Genomic DNA, 14,094 nt, shown 5'->3' on the forward strand with positions numbered 1-14,094 from the left:
AGTTATTGACAAAAACAAAATTTACTTTTATTTGAATTTTTAATTTTTCTTTATTTATTAAAAAACAATATTTCAGTTTAACTATTTTACTTTTAGGAAAATATTAAAATTTTAATTAAAGTGTTTATTTATATCTACGATTTTATTATATCACTTTTTAGTTGAAATAAATTTTTTTCCATTTTATTTTTATTAATATTTTATTTACTAATTTATTTTGGTTATTTTATCATTTTGTAATTTCAATAGTTAATAAAGTAGTTTTTTAGTTTTAAAAATTTACTTTTATTTTATAATTATTTATATTTAAAACTAAAAAAATCTTAATATTAAATTTTGAAAAAAACTGTTTGAGAGACTTGCAGTATATCTATTATTTGAGAATAATGAGTTAAGTTGAATTTTGAATTGAATAGTTGTTTTATGGACAAAAAGTACACTACAAAAGAAAATATTGAGAGAAGTGTGAGTTAAAAAGACTCGGAAAAATAAAAAAAAGAAAAAGAAGTTGAGGAGAGAAAAGAAACATAAAGGTATTTCTTTTTGAACGAAAGTCATTATTGCTTATTTTGTTTTAATCAATCAATGCAGGTTGTATAAATTCTGATGGTGTAATTGTTAATGTTCCTCGTTTTTATTTCTTTTACTTTACTTTTCATTTTCATACACTAAGTGAAGGAGGAAGAGGAAGAAAATACTGAAGCAAAATATCCCAAACAGTTAATACAAAAACTCAAGCATTCAGATTTTTGCACAGGTACAAGAGTTTCGATACCTCGCATTTTCTTGCGATTGTCAAACACGCTACATGGATGTTGTCATGACCTTTATTTCCATTCAAGAACAAATTTATAAAGAAGTTAAGAAAAAAAAAAAAGGAAGCGATGATGAAGAACCTATGACAAATAACACTTTGTAAGTTTTGTAGAATATCTTGATGTTATTGTTGATGTGGGTGTCATAGAAGTTCTGACGTCTTCATTCTTGATGAAAAGAAGCAAGAGATTAGAAAATAGATATTTTCTTAGAGTTTCTTACATGAGTTTCTCATCTTATTCTCTCTTTCTTTTCATTATTATATTCATTTTTCTTAGTTTTATATATTGGTAGCAGGTACATAAATAGTAATTGATGTGATTTGTACATAAATAAAACAATATGATACTAGAACTATTCCCCTTTTTTACAATTCCAGTTAAATCCCTTCTTACATTCACAAATCTATAGATCTATACAAATATATATATATATATATATGAGAGATGAAGTTCTATTAGAAATTTGCATTTTTTTTTCTCTTTTTTTACATAAATGAAATGGATACAAGTTTCTAATAGAATTCGCATATTAGAAAGATTACCATATATAACATAAAACTTCGCTGCCAATTTTTTCTAATCGAGCCTCTCGATCTGTCATTATACCTTTAGAAGTGGAAAGAATGGCAATCCCCATGCTCCCTAAAATTTGAGGGATTTTTTTATAATTGTAATATATTCGTAGATCGGGTGTACTTATTCGTTTTAAAGTTAAAAAACTTTTATACGATTCTTTTCTATTTCTTCTATACCGTAGAGTTAAAACTAAAAAATATTTGTCGTTTTCTCTATGTTTTCTGATGTTTTCAACAAGACCCTCTCGTAAAAGTATTTTTACAATTTTTTCTGTAATGTTAGTAAAAGGTAATTGAACCATTCCTTTTTTATTAATGTCAACATTTCGTATATAGGTTATTATGTTGGCGATAGTGTCCTTTCCCATGGTAAACAAAAAATATTGTTGCCTTTGACTTTTTATATAACCAACATACTCCTTACATAAAATGTTTTTATTTGTGTCTTTTTATCTATAGATATATCTTTATAACTCATTATAGCTCATTGACTAAGTTCGTTGAAATTTCTATTGTGACTAGCATCGACTATTGTCAAATAAACAATTCAAAAAATCGAATAAAAGAAGATATTCAACTAAAACATATATAAATTATAGTTATAGTATCATAATGTTTTATTTATGTACAAATCACATCAATTACAAAGAGAATTAATGTAGTCTCTCTCGCTCAAGTTCTCTCTCTTCACCTAAGCAACTATCATCATTTTATATAACTCAAATGTAAATCTAACAAGTTTAAGAAACACCATACACACTTATACCTTAATGTTTGAGTTACTACATTGTTGCTTGAATGTTGAGTGTTCCATAAGGGAGAGAATTGTCTTGACACTCAAACTTTAAGTCATAACTTAAATAATGTGTTTTATCATTTTAACATTCATTTTGGTGTTTGAGCAATATTAAACAATGAATGCAATTATTATTCACCACTTAGAGGAATTATCCTTCGTTTGAACAATATATTTACAGACTGTCGTCTTTAGATATCTATTCCAAATATCATTTTATCAATTATATTATTTCTTTTACTTATGTAAAACACCAATTTTACTTTCAATAGTTATTATAAATTAATTCAAATCAAAATAGTTATTTCAAACACCAAATATAATTTAGCTCAAGTAACTCAAATGAATATAATTTGTTTAACAAATAAATAAATAATGTAATGTCATTTTTCAATTTCTATCCACTTAAAATTATTTTTTCAAATAAAAATTCAAGAGCTTACAGTTAAGTGTCAATTTAGATAATTTATGAGAAAATAAAATGTGAAGGAGTCAATTTATTTAAACTGAATTGGGATTTTTTTTTAAATGAAAAAATTGAAACTATTTTAAAGGTAGTTATGAATACCAGAAACCAGAATCCACGGGAATATTGCCATTAGTTCGACGTCGTTTTGTGGAGGCGGGAAATCTCGCAGTGTTCCTGTTTTCGCATCTGCAAAAGCTGGTCGTTGGTTTTAGCTTTTCGGTTTTCTTTTTATTATTATTTTAAAATTAAAATAGAATTTTTTTTCAAATTTGAAATTTGAAGAAAAGTGAGAAGTTGAGGGTTGAGTGGGGGACAAAGACATGGGTGTGCCTCCAATCCATTCCTTAAAATGATGCAAAATTATTACTATTCTCATCATTCTGACCACTTAACCCTAAATACAAATGGAATTAATTATATAATAATATCATTTAATAACTAATATACTTCTTTCATTCCATTTAAGCTATTATTTTTTGTGTGAAATACATTCTTACTTTTGTTAAATAATAGTCTTTTTATGCTATTATTTTTTAATCAAAATATTAAAAAAATTTACTTATATTATCTAATATCAAAATATTGATAATATAATACTCATTGATAGTTTGATCAAACCATTTTTTCACCTCAAAATCGTTATGATAACATCATTAAGATCAATTGTCCATTTAAGATATTGTCTACTTTAAGATCAAAATTTTATCATGATTATATTCTTAAAAAGTGTTATGATTAAATTATTCTTAGATTAGAGTCTTAAACGATATAAAACTATTGAGTTATGGAAGAGTAACATTTTTAACTTATTTTGTAACATATAAGAACACAATTATCTATGATGTTCTAATTTAATCTAAAAGAATAAATGTGAAAGAAAGAAGTTACTTTTTAAAAAAGAGTTATTTATTTATTGCATATTCAAGAATTAAATTAAAAATATATACATTTTCAAACACACAAAAAAATCATTCAATCCACAAATGGAGTTTCTGAAGGTAATTACATTTTGCACCCCATGATTTTTTTCGACACCTCTATTTCTTATAAAATATCCATTTTACCCTTTGTGATTTATAAAGATATGTTATAGGTTATGGTTTTGTAGAGATTAAAGGTAGGTAACTCATCTGCTAAGCATTTAAAATTAATTTGCATAAGTTTTGAATAATTGAGTTTGACACTGGATTTCAAGTTCTTTTGAGAAAATGTTTTCTGAAAATTTTGTTCCTTTATCGAAAGAGTTTTCCAAAATATATTTCATGAATTCCGGAAAGGGGTGTTCCAGAAGCTTCCAGAAACAATCCAGAAATATTTTTAAAAAGGGTACAATTGTCTTTTAGGAAATTGAGAAGGTGCAGGAAGCGTTTTGATAGGGTGCAGAAATAGTTTGACTTTTGTTGTATAAATGATCAGAGGCTGAAACTCTAATTTTAATTAGAACAGTACTAAAAAAATACATGGAAAAAACTGTGCTTAAGTTTTATCATACAGCAAACTATGTTTTGATAATTCAAAATCCATACTAGTTTTCTTCAAATGGCTTTCAAAATCCAACAAAACATTGAGCAATGATTTTCAAGACATCATCATTTCACAACAAAATTGAAGGATGACTGTAACATGCCAGAACTACTTAATAAGTAGTCCAGAAAAAGAAGTTTGAAGGATGCTGTGTAACCTGTCACAGCTTATATGAGATTTGTAAGAACACTTTGATCCAATATCAACATAAAGAAGTAACATTCCTCAAGAAAAGGCAGTTATATCTGAGGTAAACGAGTTGGAAGATCAGCTGGTACATCTGCACTTGCCTGTCATACAAGCAAATCAATTCAGTAATCTTCTGAAATGAAGCAACAAGAACATGACACACACTCTTATTTATGAACCAAAAAACAAAAACCTTGATAAAATAACATGTTAATTCTGGAACTATGTTTAATCATCTTATATTTTCTAGATAAATGTTTGTTGCATTCTCATCTAGTAGGAAATCGTTTCAACATCAATAAATATTAAATTAAGAAAATAATTCTTCTTGGAATAGAATTAGGATCTGCCATACCTGAAGGTATCTTGTCAACATAGAAGTAGTACTGGAATTAAAGCCTTGGACTGGTTCTCCTTGTGTGCGAGATACATTGAGTTGCTTTCTCACTTGACTGGCTAATGACTGAATGAACATTATGAAATTCAGCAAAGTCAAATTAAAAAAAAATGTGCATATGACATGAAAAATCCCATCAGAGAGAAACAACTATAGCACAGAATATTTCTGTGCCAGGGATAGAAGTAAGAACATAAAGGATCATTTATCAACTACTTACCTTCCCAAGCTCCACTCCCCACTGGTCAAAAGAATTGATGCCCCAAATAAAACCTTCCACGGCAATTCTATGTTCATAGATTGCCAACAACTGGGAAAGCAGATAGGAGGTGATATTAGGGCTAAAAATTCAATTTTCACAGCCTCAATAAAGAAAGGCATTAGTATAAACTGCTCAACTATGGAAAATCCACATTTGACTGGAACATCAGTATATTCTATTGGGAGGTAAGATCTAAGGGTAGGAAAAGGATATTTTCTGGTTGGACATGCTCAACCAAAATATTCTACTGAAAAATTAATATTCCTTCCAACAGGAATGAACTATTTCCTTTCTAAATACTATCATAATAAGTGGAGGGACTTCAAACCTGTCCAATGTTGTAAGCATTCAATGATGGAAGCAGAAGGCTGAGAGAAGGTCGATTCCCTGAGAATATCTGCAGCATGAAGAATACAGACAGTAAGGGGACTAGTGATTCAATAATTATAAGTCATGAAGTAGCACAGAAACAGAAGGAAAACTACCTTGTGTGGCACAAGATGTGGAGGAACATTCTCCTTCTGCAACTGTTCGGATGTCTGTTAAAAAAAGATTGATTTATTTAACCCTCAAACAAGTATAACGAGTGCATGTAAATACAGAATAGGACTGCTAAAAAATGCCAACATAGGAAGTCTTTGAGAAGAATGCTCATGAGATGAAAATTGTTCCAAACTGGATTTTGGCCCTTGGGTCACTGTGGCCAGAGTAAAAAACCCAGTATTTACCTCCCTCGGTCCAACCAAGTACATATCATATATTCTAGAAGGCAATGAAAAAGAGGATGACATCTCCAATCAGTTATATCAGATGAAATCCTTTGTTCTCCAATCAGTTATATCAGATGAAATCCTTTGTTCCGTAAATCAAAGGGTCTCTACCTCTCCAACAAATAAAAGCTAAAACACTCAATATGAATGATTTAACTTGTTGCATCAATATCAAGTAGTTCAGAGCATTATATGTTTTTATTTGTCCTGACCAGTGAGAGAGATTAAATTCAATCCCAATCTTATCAGCTGAACTTTTCTAATCATTTCTCTGTTTTTATTTAATTTCACATGCAAAAATCACTTGATAATGTCAATTCATCTTGAACAAAATTATTCTACATGTTTAGATATTTAGTGAGTGTTACAATATAAAATTTTAATATAAATTGTTCCTCGTGGGTTCTACACTTTTGAGACAATATATTACATATGACCGGTACACTTCCAAAAGAGTCAACAATTGTGCAACGACCAATTTAATTTAATTTCCAAATTCCATTTATTAGAAAGAACCATGAATTAATCGCTTCATTGTTTTATGATTTATTTTATTCTATTTTCTACCTTAGATATTGAGAAGAGACAAGCAATAAGACTACTTGAACCATAAATAAGAAAGAGAGCATAAATATAACTTCCATGAGGAAGCGCTCCATTTGTTTAGTTAATAAATATGAATTACATTAGAGAAACTACATGTGTACCTTCCCATAGGCAAGTGCATCTGGTTGTGCAAAAAAGTTTGACATTAGTTCATCATGGTTGCTCACCACCTCTCCTGCACAGAAAGTGCATGAATTATAAATTGCATGTCTCAAACCAAAATATCCAAAGTGAAAACATCAAACCAGCCATATTTACCACTCAAGTAAACAGGTTGCTGACTTTTCACAACCCCAATAAAGTCACAAGGAATAACACGTCCCTACAGAGCAGGAGATGGAGATAGATGTGTTATTTCACAACAAAGTCATTCATACTGAGATAACATCTATGTTGTTGAATTAATGAGCACATTGGATGCCACATATCAGAGAATGATTGTTATCAGACTACAAGGTACTTGAAGAAAACAAAAGAAATAAGCTTAAAGATTCCACTTTTTGGTATGATTGATCCCTCTCCCAAATTCTAATGAATAAATAATTTGTAGAAATTCTTTTATGTTATCCATAACAATTTTTGACATCCAGTTTATGCTAGGGATGCCCATGTATGGTATATATCCAAGCATGCCAAACTTCTGATTTGTTTTCAGGCCTAGTGAAAAATACTAAATGCAGTTTAAAATGAGCCATTCAGAAAATTTTGAGTTTAGAACTGATAGGAGAAAACTAACTCATGAAAGATAAACCATGAATGCATATGCAGTGTAAATGATCTTCCGAGTAACCACCACTTGACTCAAAGATCAGCATAGAGGAAGAATAAAATAATCTTCCATTAAATTTCCATATGGCCTTATGTCCTCATCAAACATAATACAGATTTTACCCAATCATTAACATGCAAACTGCACAATTTAGAATTCAAAATCAAATGACAACACATATCACTATCTGTATCTCACCTGGTGTATAAGTTGATAAAAACTGTGCTGCCCATTTGTTCCTGGTTCACCAAAATCAATTTCACCAGCCTCAAATGGTAGTGGCACACCATCAATTGAAACACCCTTGCCATTACTTTCCATGCTAACCTAGTTTGCACATACACTAAACAATATCAACAAAGAGAAAAAAAAATGAAAATATGCATGAGCATCCAATTGCAAGGCAATAACAAAGATACCTGTTGAATGTGCGGGGCAAACTTCTCCAGGGCTTGAGAATATGGTAAGATAGCCTGGGTGTGAACCAAAGTTTCAGTTATTATAAAGGATCGATTAATAATAAAGAAACATAAGAAGTTGTTCAATACAACAAAAGGCAAGGTACTCACTCGGGCAGGATATCCAAGAAATGAGACATTCCATACACTCAACAGTCCCAAAAGCACCTGGCCCATTGACACAATTGAACATTTCATCTTGCATTTGTTAAAGGAACATCACTAATGCCAGTATAATCCCAAGAAAAGGAAAGATTGACGTGATTATTCATTACTCATTGATAGCAGTTTATTGCTTCAAAGGGAGAGTAGTTTTCAAACCATAGCCAATTCAAATTTTGGGAGCTACAAATTGTTCATCAAACAAGGTCAAGGAAGCACTAAGTAGAGAGAGAGCACTATGTAGAGAGAGACAGACAGAGAGTGAAATGAGGAAGAGAAAATATAGGAGATAAATGTCAATAAATAGGATGACAATTTGTTGGAGATCACATCAACCAGAGATATGACCAAATTATAATATATAATTAGGTGTAAGTCTCTCCTTATAAACTGGTTTTGTGAGGTTGAGTAGGGCACAAAGTCCACTTTCTAAGAAAAATGTTAAGCCTTAATAGTTACAAAGTAGTTTAAACCTAACTAACCCTACAAAACATGCTTGTAAAGCAAGGATTACTCCCATTTGTATTTGGTACTATCTCTAGTCAATTTGAGACTTGGGTTTTTCTTAGTTCACACTCTCACATTCAATACTAGTGAGCTTGGTAATGTAAACTGTTGGAGATCCCACATCGACTAGAGATTAGGACATTTCATTGTATATCAGTGGGTGCAACCCTCACCCCATGAGCCGGTTTTATGGGGTTGAGTTAGGCTTAAAAACCACTTCTTAACATGGTATCAGAGCCATTTTGAGTCTATCCTAATGAGTATTTGTTGGGTTTATCAGGCCACCCGCTATCGGGCCATTATCGGACCACCCATAACATATATCTCCACGCACGAGTTGGTAGCCTCGGCGTGAGGAGGGGGTGTTGGAGATCCCACATCGACTAGAGATTAGGACATTTCATCGTATATCAATGGGTGCAACCCTCCCCCCATGAGCCGGTTTTATGGGGTTGAGTTAGGCTTAAAACTCACTTCTTAACATAAACCATGGTAAGTAGCCCCTTCAATAGAACTAAGATATGTTCTAATATCATCTTATAAAGTGGTTTAGGCCTAATTCAACTCTATAAAACCAAATTGTAAGATGAGAATTGTCCTCACATACGGTCTTTTTTCACTATTCTTAGCCAACAACTTGGGTTTTCCCAATATTAAGAAAAGGTTATATCACTATTCTTAGCCAACAACTTGGGTTTTCCCAATATTAAGAAAAGGTAGTCACATAACTATTTTTCTCCCAATTGACGTTGGACTCTATTCAAAGACTATATTACTATTACAACAAAAAAAACAGCCTTTGACCTCCATTAGTAGCTTAAGCTTTTAGACATGACGATGAGTTGATTTTTGATAATTACTTTCCAGCCACTAGATTGAACAAAAATAAATGGCTTAAAATCAGTCTAACATGTCCAGGAGATCCATAAGAACAAAAAAAAACATTGAAACACACAAAGGCCGCTGTAGGGGTTCTTACAGGTAGATTCTTTTCAAACTGTTCTGAATACATATGCTGATCAATGCTGGAAGCCCCCTTTAAAAACCTTCAAAAAAGAAACGTGATGTCATATACAAACCAAGCATATGAACAAGAAAAGATGCTCCTTCTATCAAATAGGAACCAAGGAAAAATATAAAAATATAAAAATAAATAAATAAAATGAATAGATGGATGAATCTTTACTGTCCTGGAACTAGGGCTACTAGCCAAGAGAAAACCATATTTTCTTTCCATTAATTGCACAAAGAAAATATAGAAGCATTGGAGGCATTATAAATTAATTACTAACTAGCTATCATTACAATTTGGGGGTTTTCAACAAGATTTGGTTGTATTTTAGAATTACTGTGTAGGTAAAGACACTGTCTGAATACAGATTCAGGGACACATCCTCAATCGTTTTCTTATTGTATAGATTAAGAAAGCAGGAAGAGAATATGCACAGGAACATTGATAGCCATCTATGAAGTTGAATTTCCTTTTTTTCTATTTTTTAACTAAAAAATAGAAGTGATATAGGAAATGCAATGCTTGCTAGAGTGCATCAATAGTAAGTGCAAACAGTATACTAAAAACACAGCGAAAGAAGCTACAGTTAAGACCATTATTATCAGTGAAAAGAAATTCCTGCTATAGAATCATAGCAATAATAAATCACATACTTCTCAATTACTGAGAAACCATATTGTAGGGATAGTGGCAATACTCCAACAGCACTGCAGACTGTAAACAACACACCAAATAATAGTCAAAATCAAATTACTGGTCTTATTCAATAAAGGGCAGCCAGTGCCTAGGCTCCCACCTAGTAAGATCTAGGAACAGTAGGCATGTGCAAAGAAAAAAAAAGATTACCACTATATCGGCCACCAACCCAGTCCCAAAATGCAAAAGCATTATTAGGATCAATGCCAAACTTTTCCACAAGCTGCATCAGGAATGAAGACAACAGAAAAAGGCTCAAGCCTGAACAATTGATATATGTCTTCACACGGAAGCCACACAGAACTTTTAACAAAACTTAATGAGCTAAACAAAAGAAAAAAGAACAAATAGCCATACTGTGAGATTGGTACTGACTGCCACCATATGTTTTGCAACTGCTGAGGGCCTGAAGGTAAAATAGAATGATAAGCCAGTCTTCAGATTACATTTAACATTTCTATTTTACATAACTATGGATATGTTTTGAAGGAGACATTAAGAATGGGGGCATAATGCTTATAATACTAAAGTCTAAAAGGTAAAAGCCCAGAAAAAGAATCAGATTGAGAATTATACTATTACCCTTGAAAAATAGTTTTAACACTACACTTACCCTAGGGCAGAAGAAATCCATTCCCTGAGTGTTCGGGCATTCAACATGGTTTCAGCAGTTGTAAAAGTCTTTGAAACAATCACCACTACAAAAAAAAAGTTACAACAGTGTAGAAAACAAGATGAAATCCCAGTCTCTTAAGTCAAATATCATGTAAAAAGGAAAGCCAAAACCATATTTACCTAGGGTTGTTTCAGGATTTAATCCCGTGATATTTCTAGCAACATCAATTGGATCAACATTTGCAAGACTGCATATACAAGCATATATTGATTCCATGATAAGTTTAATATAGTGAAGAGGTTGATCTTGTCACCACTAAATGAGATAAAAAATAATATAAAATGAAAACGAGGGGAGTGGGGGAGATCAAGATTAGCTTGCATAGACAGATTTGTGTAGTTTACTAAGTAATGGATGGCAACAAACCAGACTTCAAAAACCAAAGTGATATCGGATACTTACAAGCGTAGCTGACGCCCTCTTGCAGATTCAATTGCTTCAGGATCTGAATGATGTGATAGAAACCATTTTCAGTAATTCTACTTGCTTGAAGATAATATGCATGGTCGTTATGTTCATCAACAAATGTACTAAAAAATTACAAATATAAGAAGAAAGGCTAATTATGTGAATACCACCAATAAACTAGAATGAGTCAACAACCTGTTTGAAGAGCTGTGTGCACAAATAATGGACCTAAGAAACTGCCGCCAATACCAACAGCAATAACATCCTTCAATTCCTTTCCTGTAGCCCCAACCTACAAAAATATAATGTATACTCTTAATTCTACATCAACAATGTCCATATACCAAAAAACAACAAAAAAATGGTCAGTATATTACCCAAGATCCACTGCGGATCTGCTCAGTAAAGTCCTTGATCTTGTCAAGAACGTTCCAAACATCTGGGACAACATTCTTTCCATCACTCTGTATAACAGCATCTCTCGGAGCACGAAGAGCTACATGAAGTACTGATCTATTCTCAGTGCTGTTTATCTGAAAGTCCAAGAAAATTAACAAAAGAAAATGTGATAATTCAGAAAATGTGGCAATTGTGTTGACATCATATATGCATGCAAACTTTTTTCACTACAAGGTTTCACAGAGTAGAAGCAGGAATTTCAGAAACCATTTAATAAAACCATAGTAGAGAATTAACACCCTTGTTCCAGATGGAGCAAAAATTTTAAATGCAAGTATGACATGACCATACAACTCATTGGCTCAGTATACAGGAACTTACATGCTCCCCATTGTACATCCGGTTTATCTTTTCCTTGACGGAAGCAACCTACGTCACATCCAGAGATATAATTATCAGATGATTGCATTTCAGTTTGATAATGAACCTTTATTTTTCTAAAAGAAGGACATACATGACTGAGGGCCACAAGATAAAACATGTTGTCCAAATATCTAGAATGAGTGAACTAACCTCTGCCAATTTGAAGAGTTTTTCCTTTGTTTCAAGAGTGGCTAGCTGCCTTGAGTAGTCCAATAGAATTCCATCAAATTCACTTCAAAGAATGCAAAAGTCCGAAGGTTATACATCAAGACATTGCAAGCAGAATGTAGTGACCCAACTTTTTCAGCATAAAATATTTTCAATTCCTAAATGCTAATCTCCTAATTTTATTGGTACACCTAACAAAAGAATATAACAGGTCCAAAGTTTATAGTGTTTCATAAATTAAGCATCATACACCACCATTGACCGGGATCTCTCGTCATCACTCAATAAATCACGTAAGTGACTCTTTTTAACATCCTCAGCATGGGCCTGCATAAATGAGATGCAATTAGTAGAATGTTTCACTACCTCTGAATTATAAGTATCTAGGAAGTGATTATCGATCACCTCTAACTCCTTCCATGGCTGAGTGTCACAGATGAGAGTGGACGAAGCCATTTGGAATTATAATTGATGAATTTTTCCTGCAGATGAAGAAAAACTTACAGATGAAGATAAACAAACAGAAAACAACAACAAAAAATATGTTGAAGCCTCTACTTTGAAGAACTTTAGAGCACGTCTTTAGCCACATATTTTAATAGGTCCTAATCATGCTAATTTACACACAGTGAAACCTAGTCTCTAAAATTTATATCATATGTATAGACTATATGACATATAGGTACATGGTCAATACTAATAACAAAAAAAGTATGGAATCTCAATAGCCTTCCATATGTTGAAGAACTGGAATGCCAAACACAGACTGTCTAAAACAATTAAAATCAAATCCAGTGCCAAAAAATATGTAGTTTTAAGCTGGAAGGCTGGAAGGCATGTATCGTACATGAAACGAAACCAACTTCATAAGATGCTTATTGCAAGAATGATAATCCTATTGGCTTCCATTTGTAGAAGGATAATTAATTTCTAAGATATGATCCCTTAAAAATTAAGAAAAGAAAACAACTTTAATCTTATAGGATAGCAACAGTACCAGAGATTTGTATTCAAATAATTCTATTTGATTCTATATACTATAAATATTGATTCATAAGAAATAAATCATTTCCAAATAGAAAACCATAGAATAATTATTTCATTCGTTAAATACCCGCTGAGGTCAGGCTGCGGCATCCGTTTAACTTCCATCATGAAGAAAGAAATAACACAACAAAGTGGCTAAAGATTATTCAAAGACTAAGCAAACTTAACACTGAACCAAGTTTCTTTAGGCCAACAACTCACAAGCTACATGCAAAGAATTAGGTAGGTATTCAATTCATTTTAGCTACTAATTTTCAGTAAATCAACTGCTACTGAAAACGAAAGAACAAGCAAAATCAGTAACCAGATTTGGAATCAGGTCCATTCAGGCATGTCCCATACATATAAACTCAAATGAAGTTTCATAACAAAAACCAACTCAACTGAATCAAAATATGCATTGATAAGAATTGAAATACCAAATGAGTAACTAAGAAAAAACAAAATCAAAACAACAAATGCAAACCCTCAAAATCCAAATAAAATCATCAAATTCACAGAACCCATCAAAGCATGAAACTTAAAAACAACATTTAAGAACATGAGGATGCCCTCTGCTTCAAAGAAGTTCAATGTTGAAAACAATAAACAGAGCATCCAGACACGTGGCATTGTCGGGTATAAGCGTGAAAACAGAGAAATGGGTTCCGTTCAAAACCTGAAAAATGAATGAACTTTGGGAAGAAATGAAGATGGGGTGCTCTGAAACAGGATTTGGAAGGCAAAAAGATGGTGGCGATCAGAAAAAGCAAAGGTGGGTTGGGATTTGAAAGTTGGTTTTGATTTGAAGCAATGTTATTGTATTGTGTGAGAAAGAAACAGAGAAAAGGTGGCAGATTCAGGTTGTGTGTGGATGGAAATAGATAATTTGAAAGCTCACGGGAATGGACCTTAAAACTCGTTATGGCACACAGATACACGACCATAGGAGTGGTATCAACTGTAACCAAACAAATGTTTTTT

General features: G+C 32.1%; 1 protein-coding gene across 1 annotated transcript; it reads right to left on the minus strand.

The window, feature by feature from the left end:
• Positions 1-4,222: 4,222 nt before the first annotated feature.
• LOC137836848 (glucose-6-phosphate isomerase, cytosolic) lies at positions 4,223-14,094 on the minus strand. The gene is made up of 24 exons (XM_068645610.2): positions 13,790-14,094; positions 12,490-12,566; positions 12,335-12,411; positions 12,067-12,148; positions 11,875-11,922; positions 11,472-11,627; positions 11,290-11,386; positions 11,089-11,131; positions 10,806-10,873; positions 10,624-10,708; positions 10,368-10,416; positions 10,161-10,233; positions 9,968-10,028; positions 9,282-9,348; positions 7,745-7,801; positions 7,595-7,648; positions 7,374-7,502; positions 6,665-6,728; positions 6,508-6,581; positions 5,516-5,569; positions 5,359-5,427; positions 4,989-5,078; positions 4,727-4,834; positions 4,223-4,472 (listed from the first exon to the last, which is right to left on the minus strand). The coding sequence occupies exons 2-24, from the start codon at positions 12,538-12,540 to the stop codon at positions 4,422-4,424; spliced, it is 1,707 nt and encodes a 568-aa protein (XP_068501711.1). The 5' UTR covers positions 12,541-12,566; positions 13,790-14,094; the 3' UTR covers positions 4,223-4,421.

This window comes from Phaseolus vulgaris, chromosome 4, assembly GCF_051622355.1.
Source record: "Phaseolus vulgaris cultivar YP4 chromosome 4, ASM5162235v1, whole genome shotgun sequence".
Classification (NCBI taxonomy): Eukaryota; Viridiplantae; Streptophyta; class Magnoliopsida; order Fabales; family Fabaceae; genus Phaseolus; species Phaseolus vulgaris.

Excerpts from the sequence above, each read along its gene's own strand:
- LOC137836848 (XM_068645610.2), bottom strand. The coding sequence starts at position 12,540 with ATGGCTTCGTCCACTCTCATCTGTGACACTCAGCCATGGAAGGAGTTA. Across the intron at positions 10,874-11,088 it reads AGAGGGCGTCAGCTACGCTT|TCTTGCAAATGTTGATCCAA; the intron begins GTAAGTATCCGA and ends TTGTATATGCAG. Across the intron at positions 7,802-9,281 it reads AGTTTGAAAAGAATCTACCT|GTGCTTTTGGGACTGTTGAG; the intron begins GTAAGAACCCCT and ends TCAATGGGCCAG.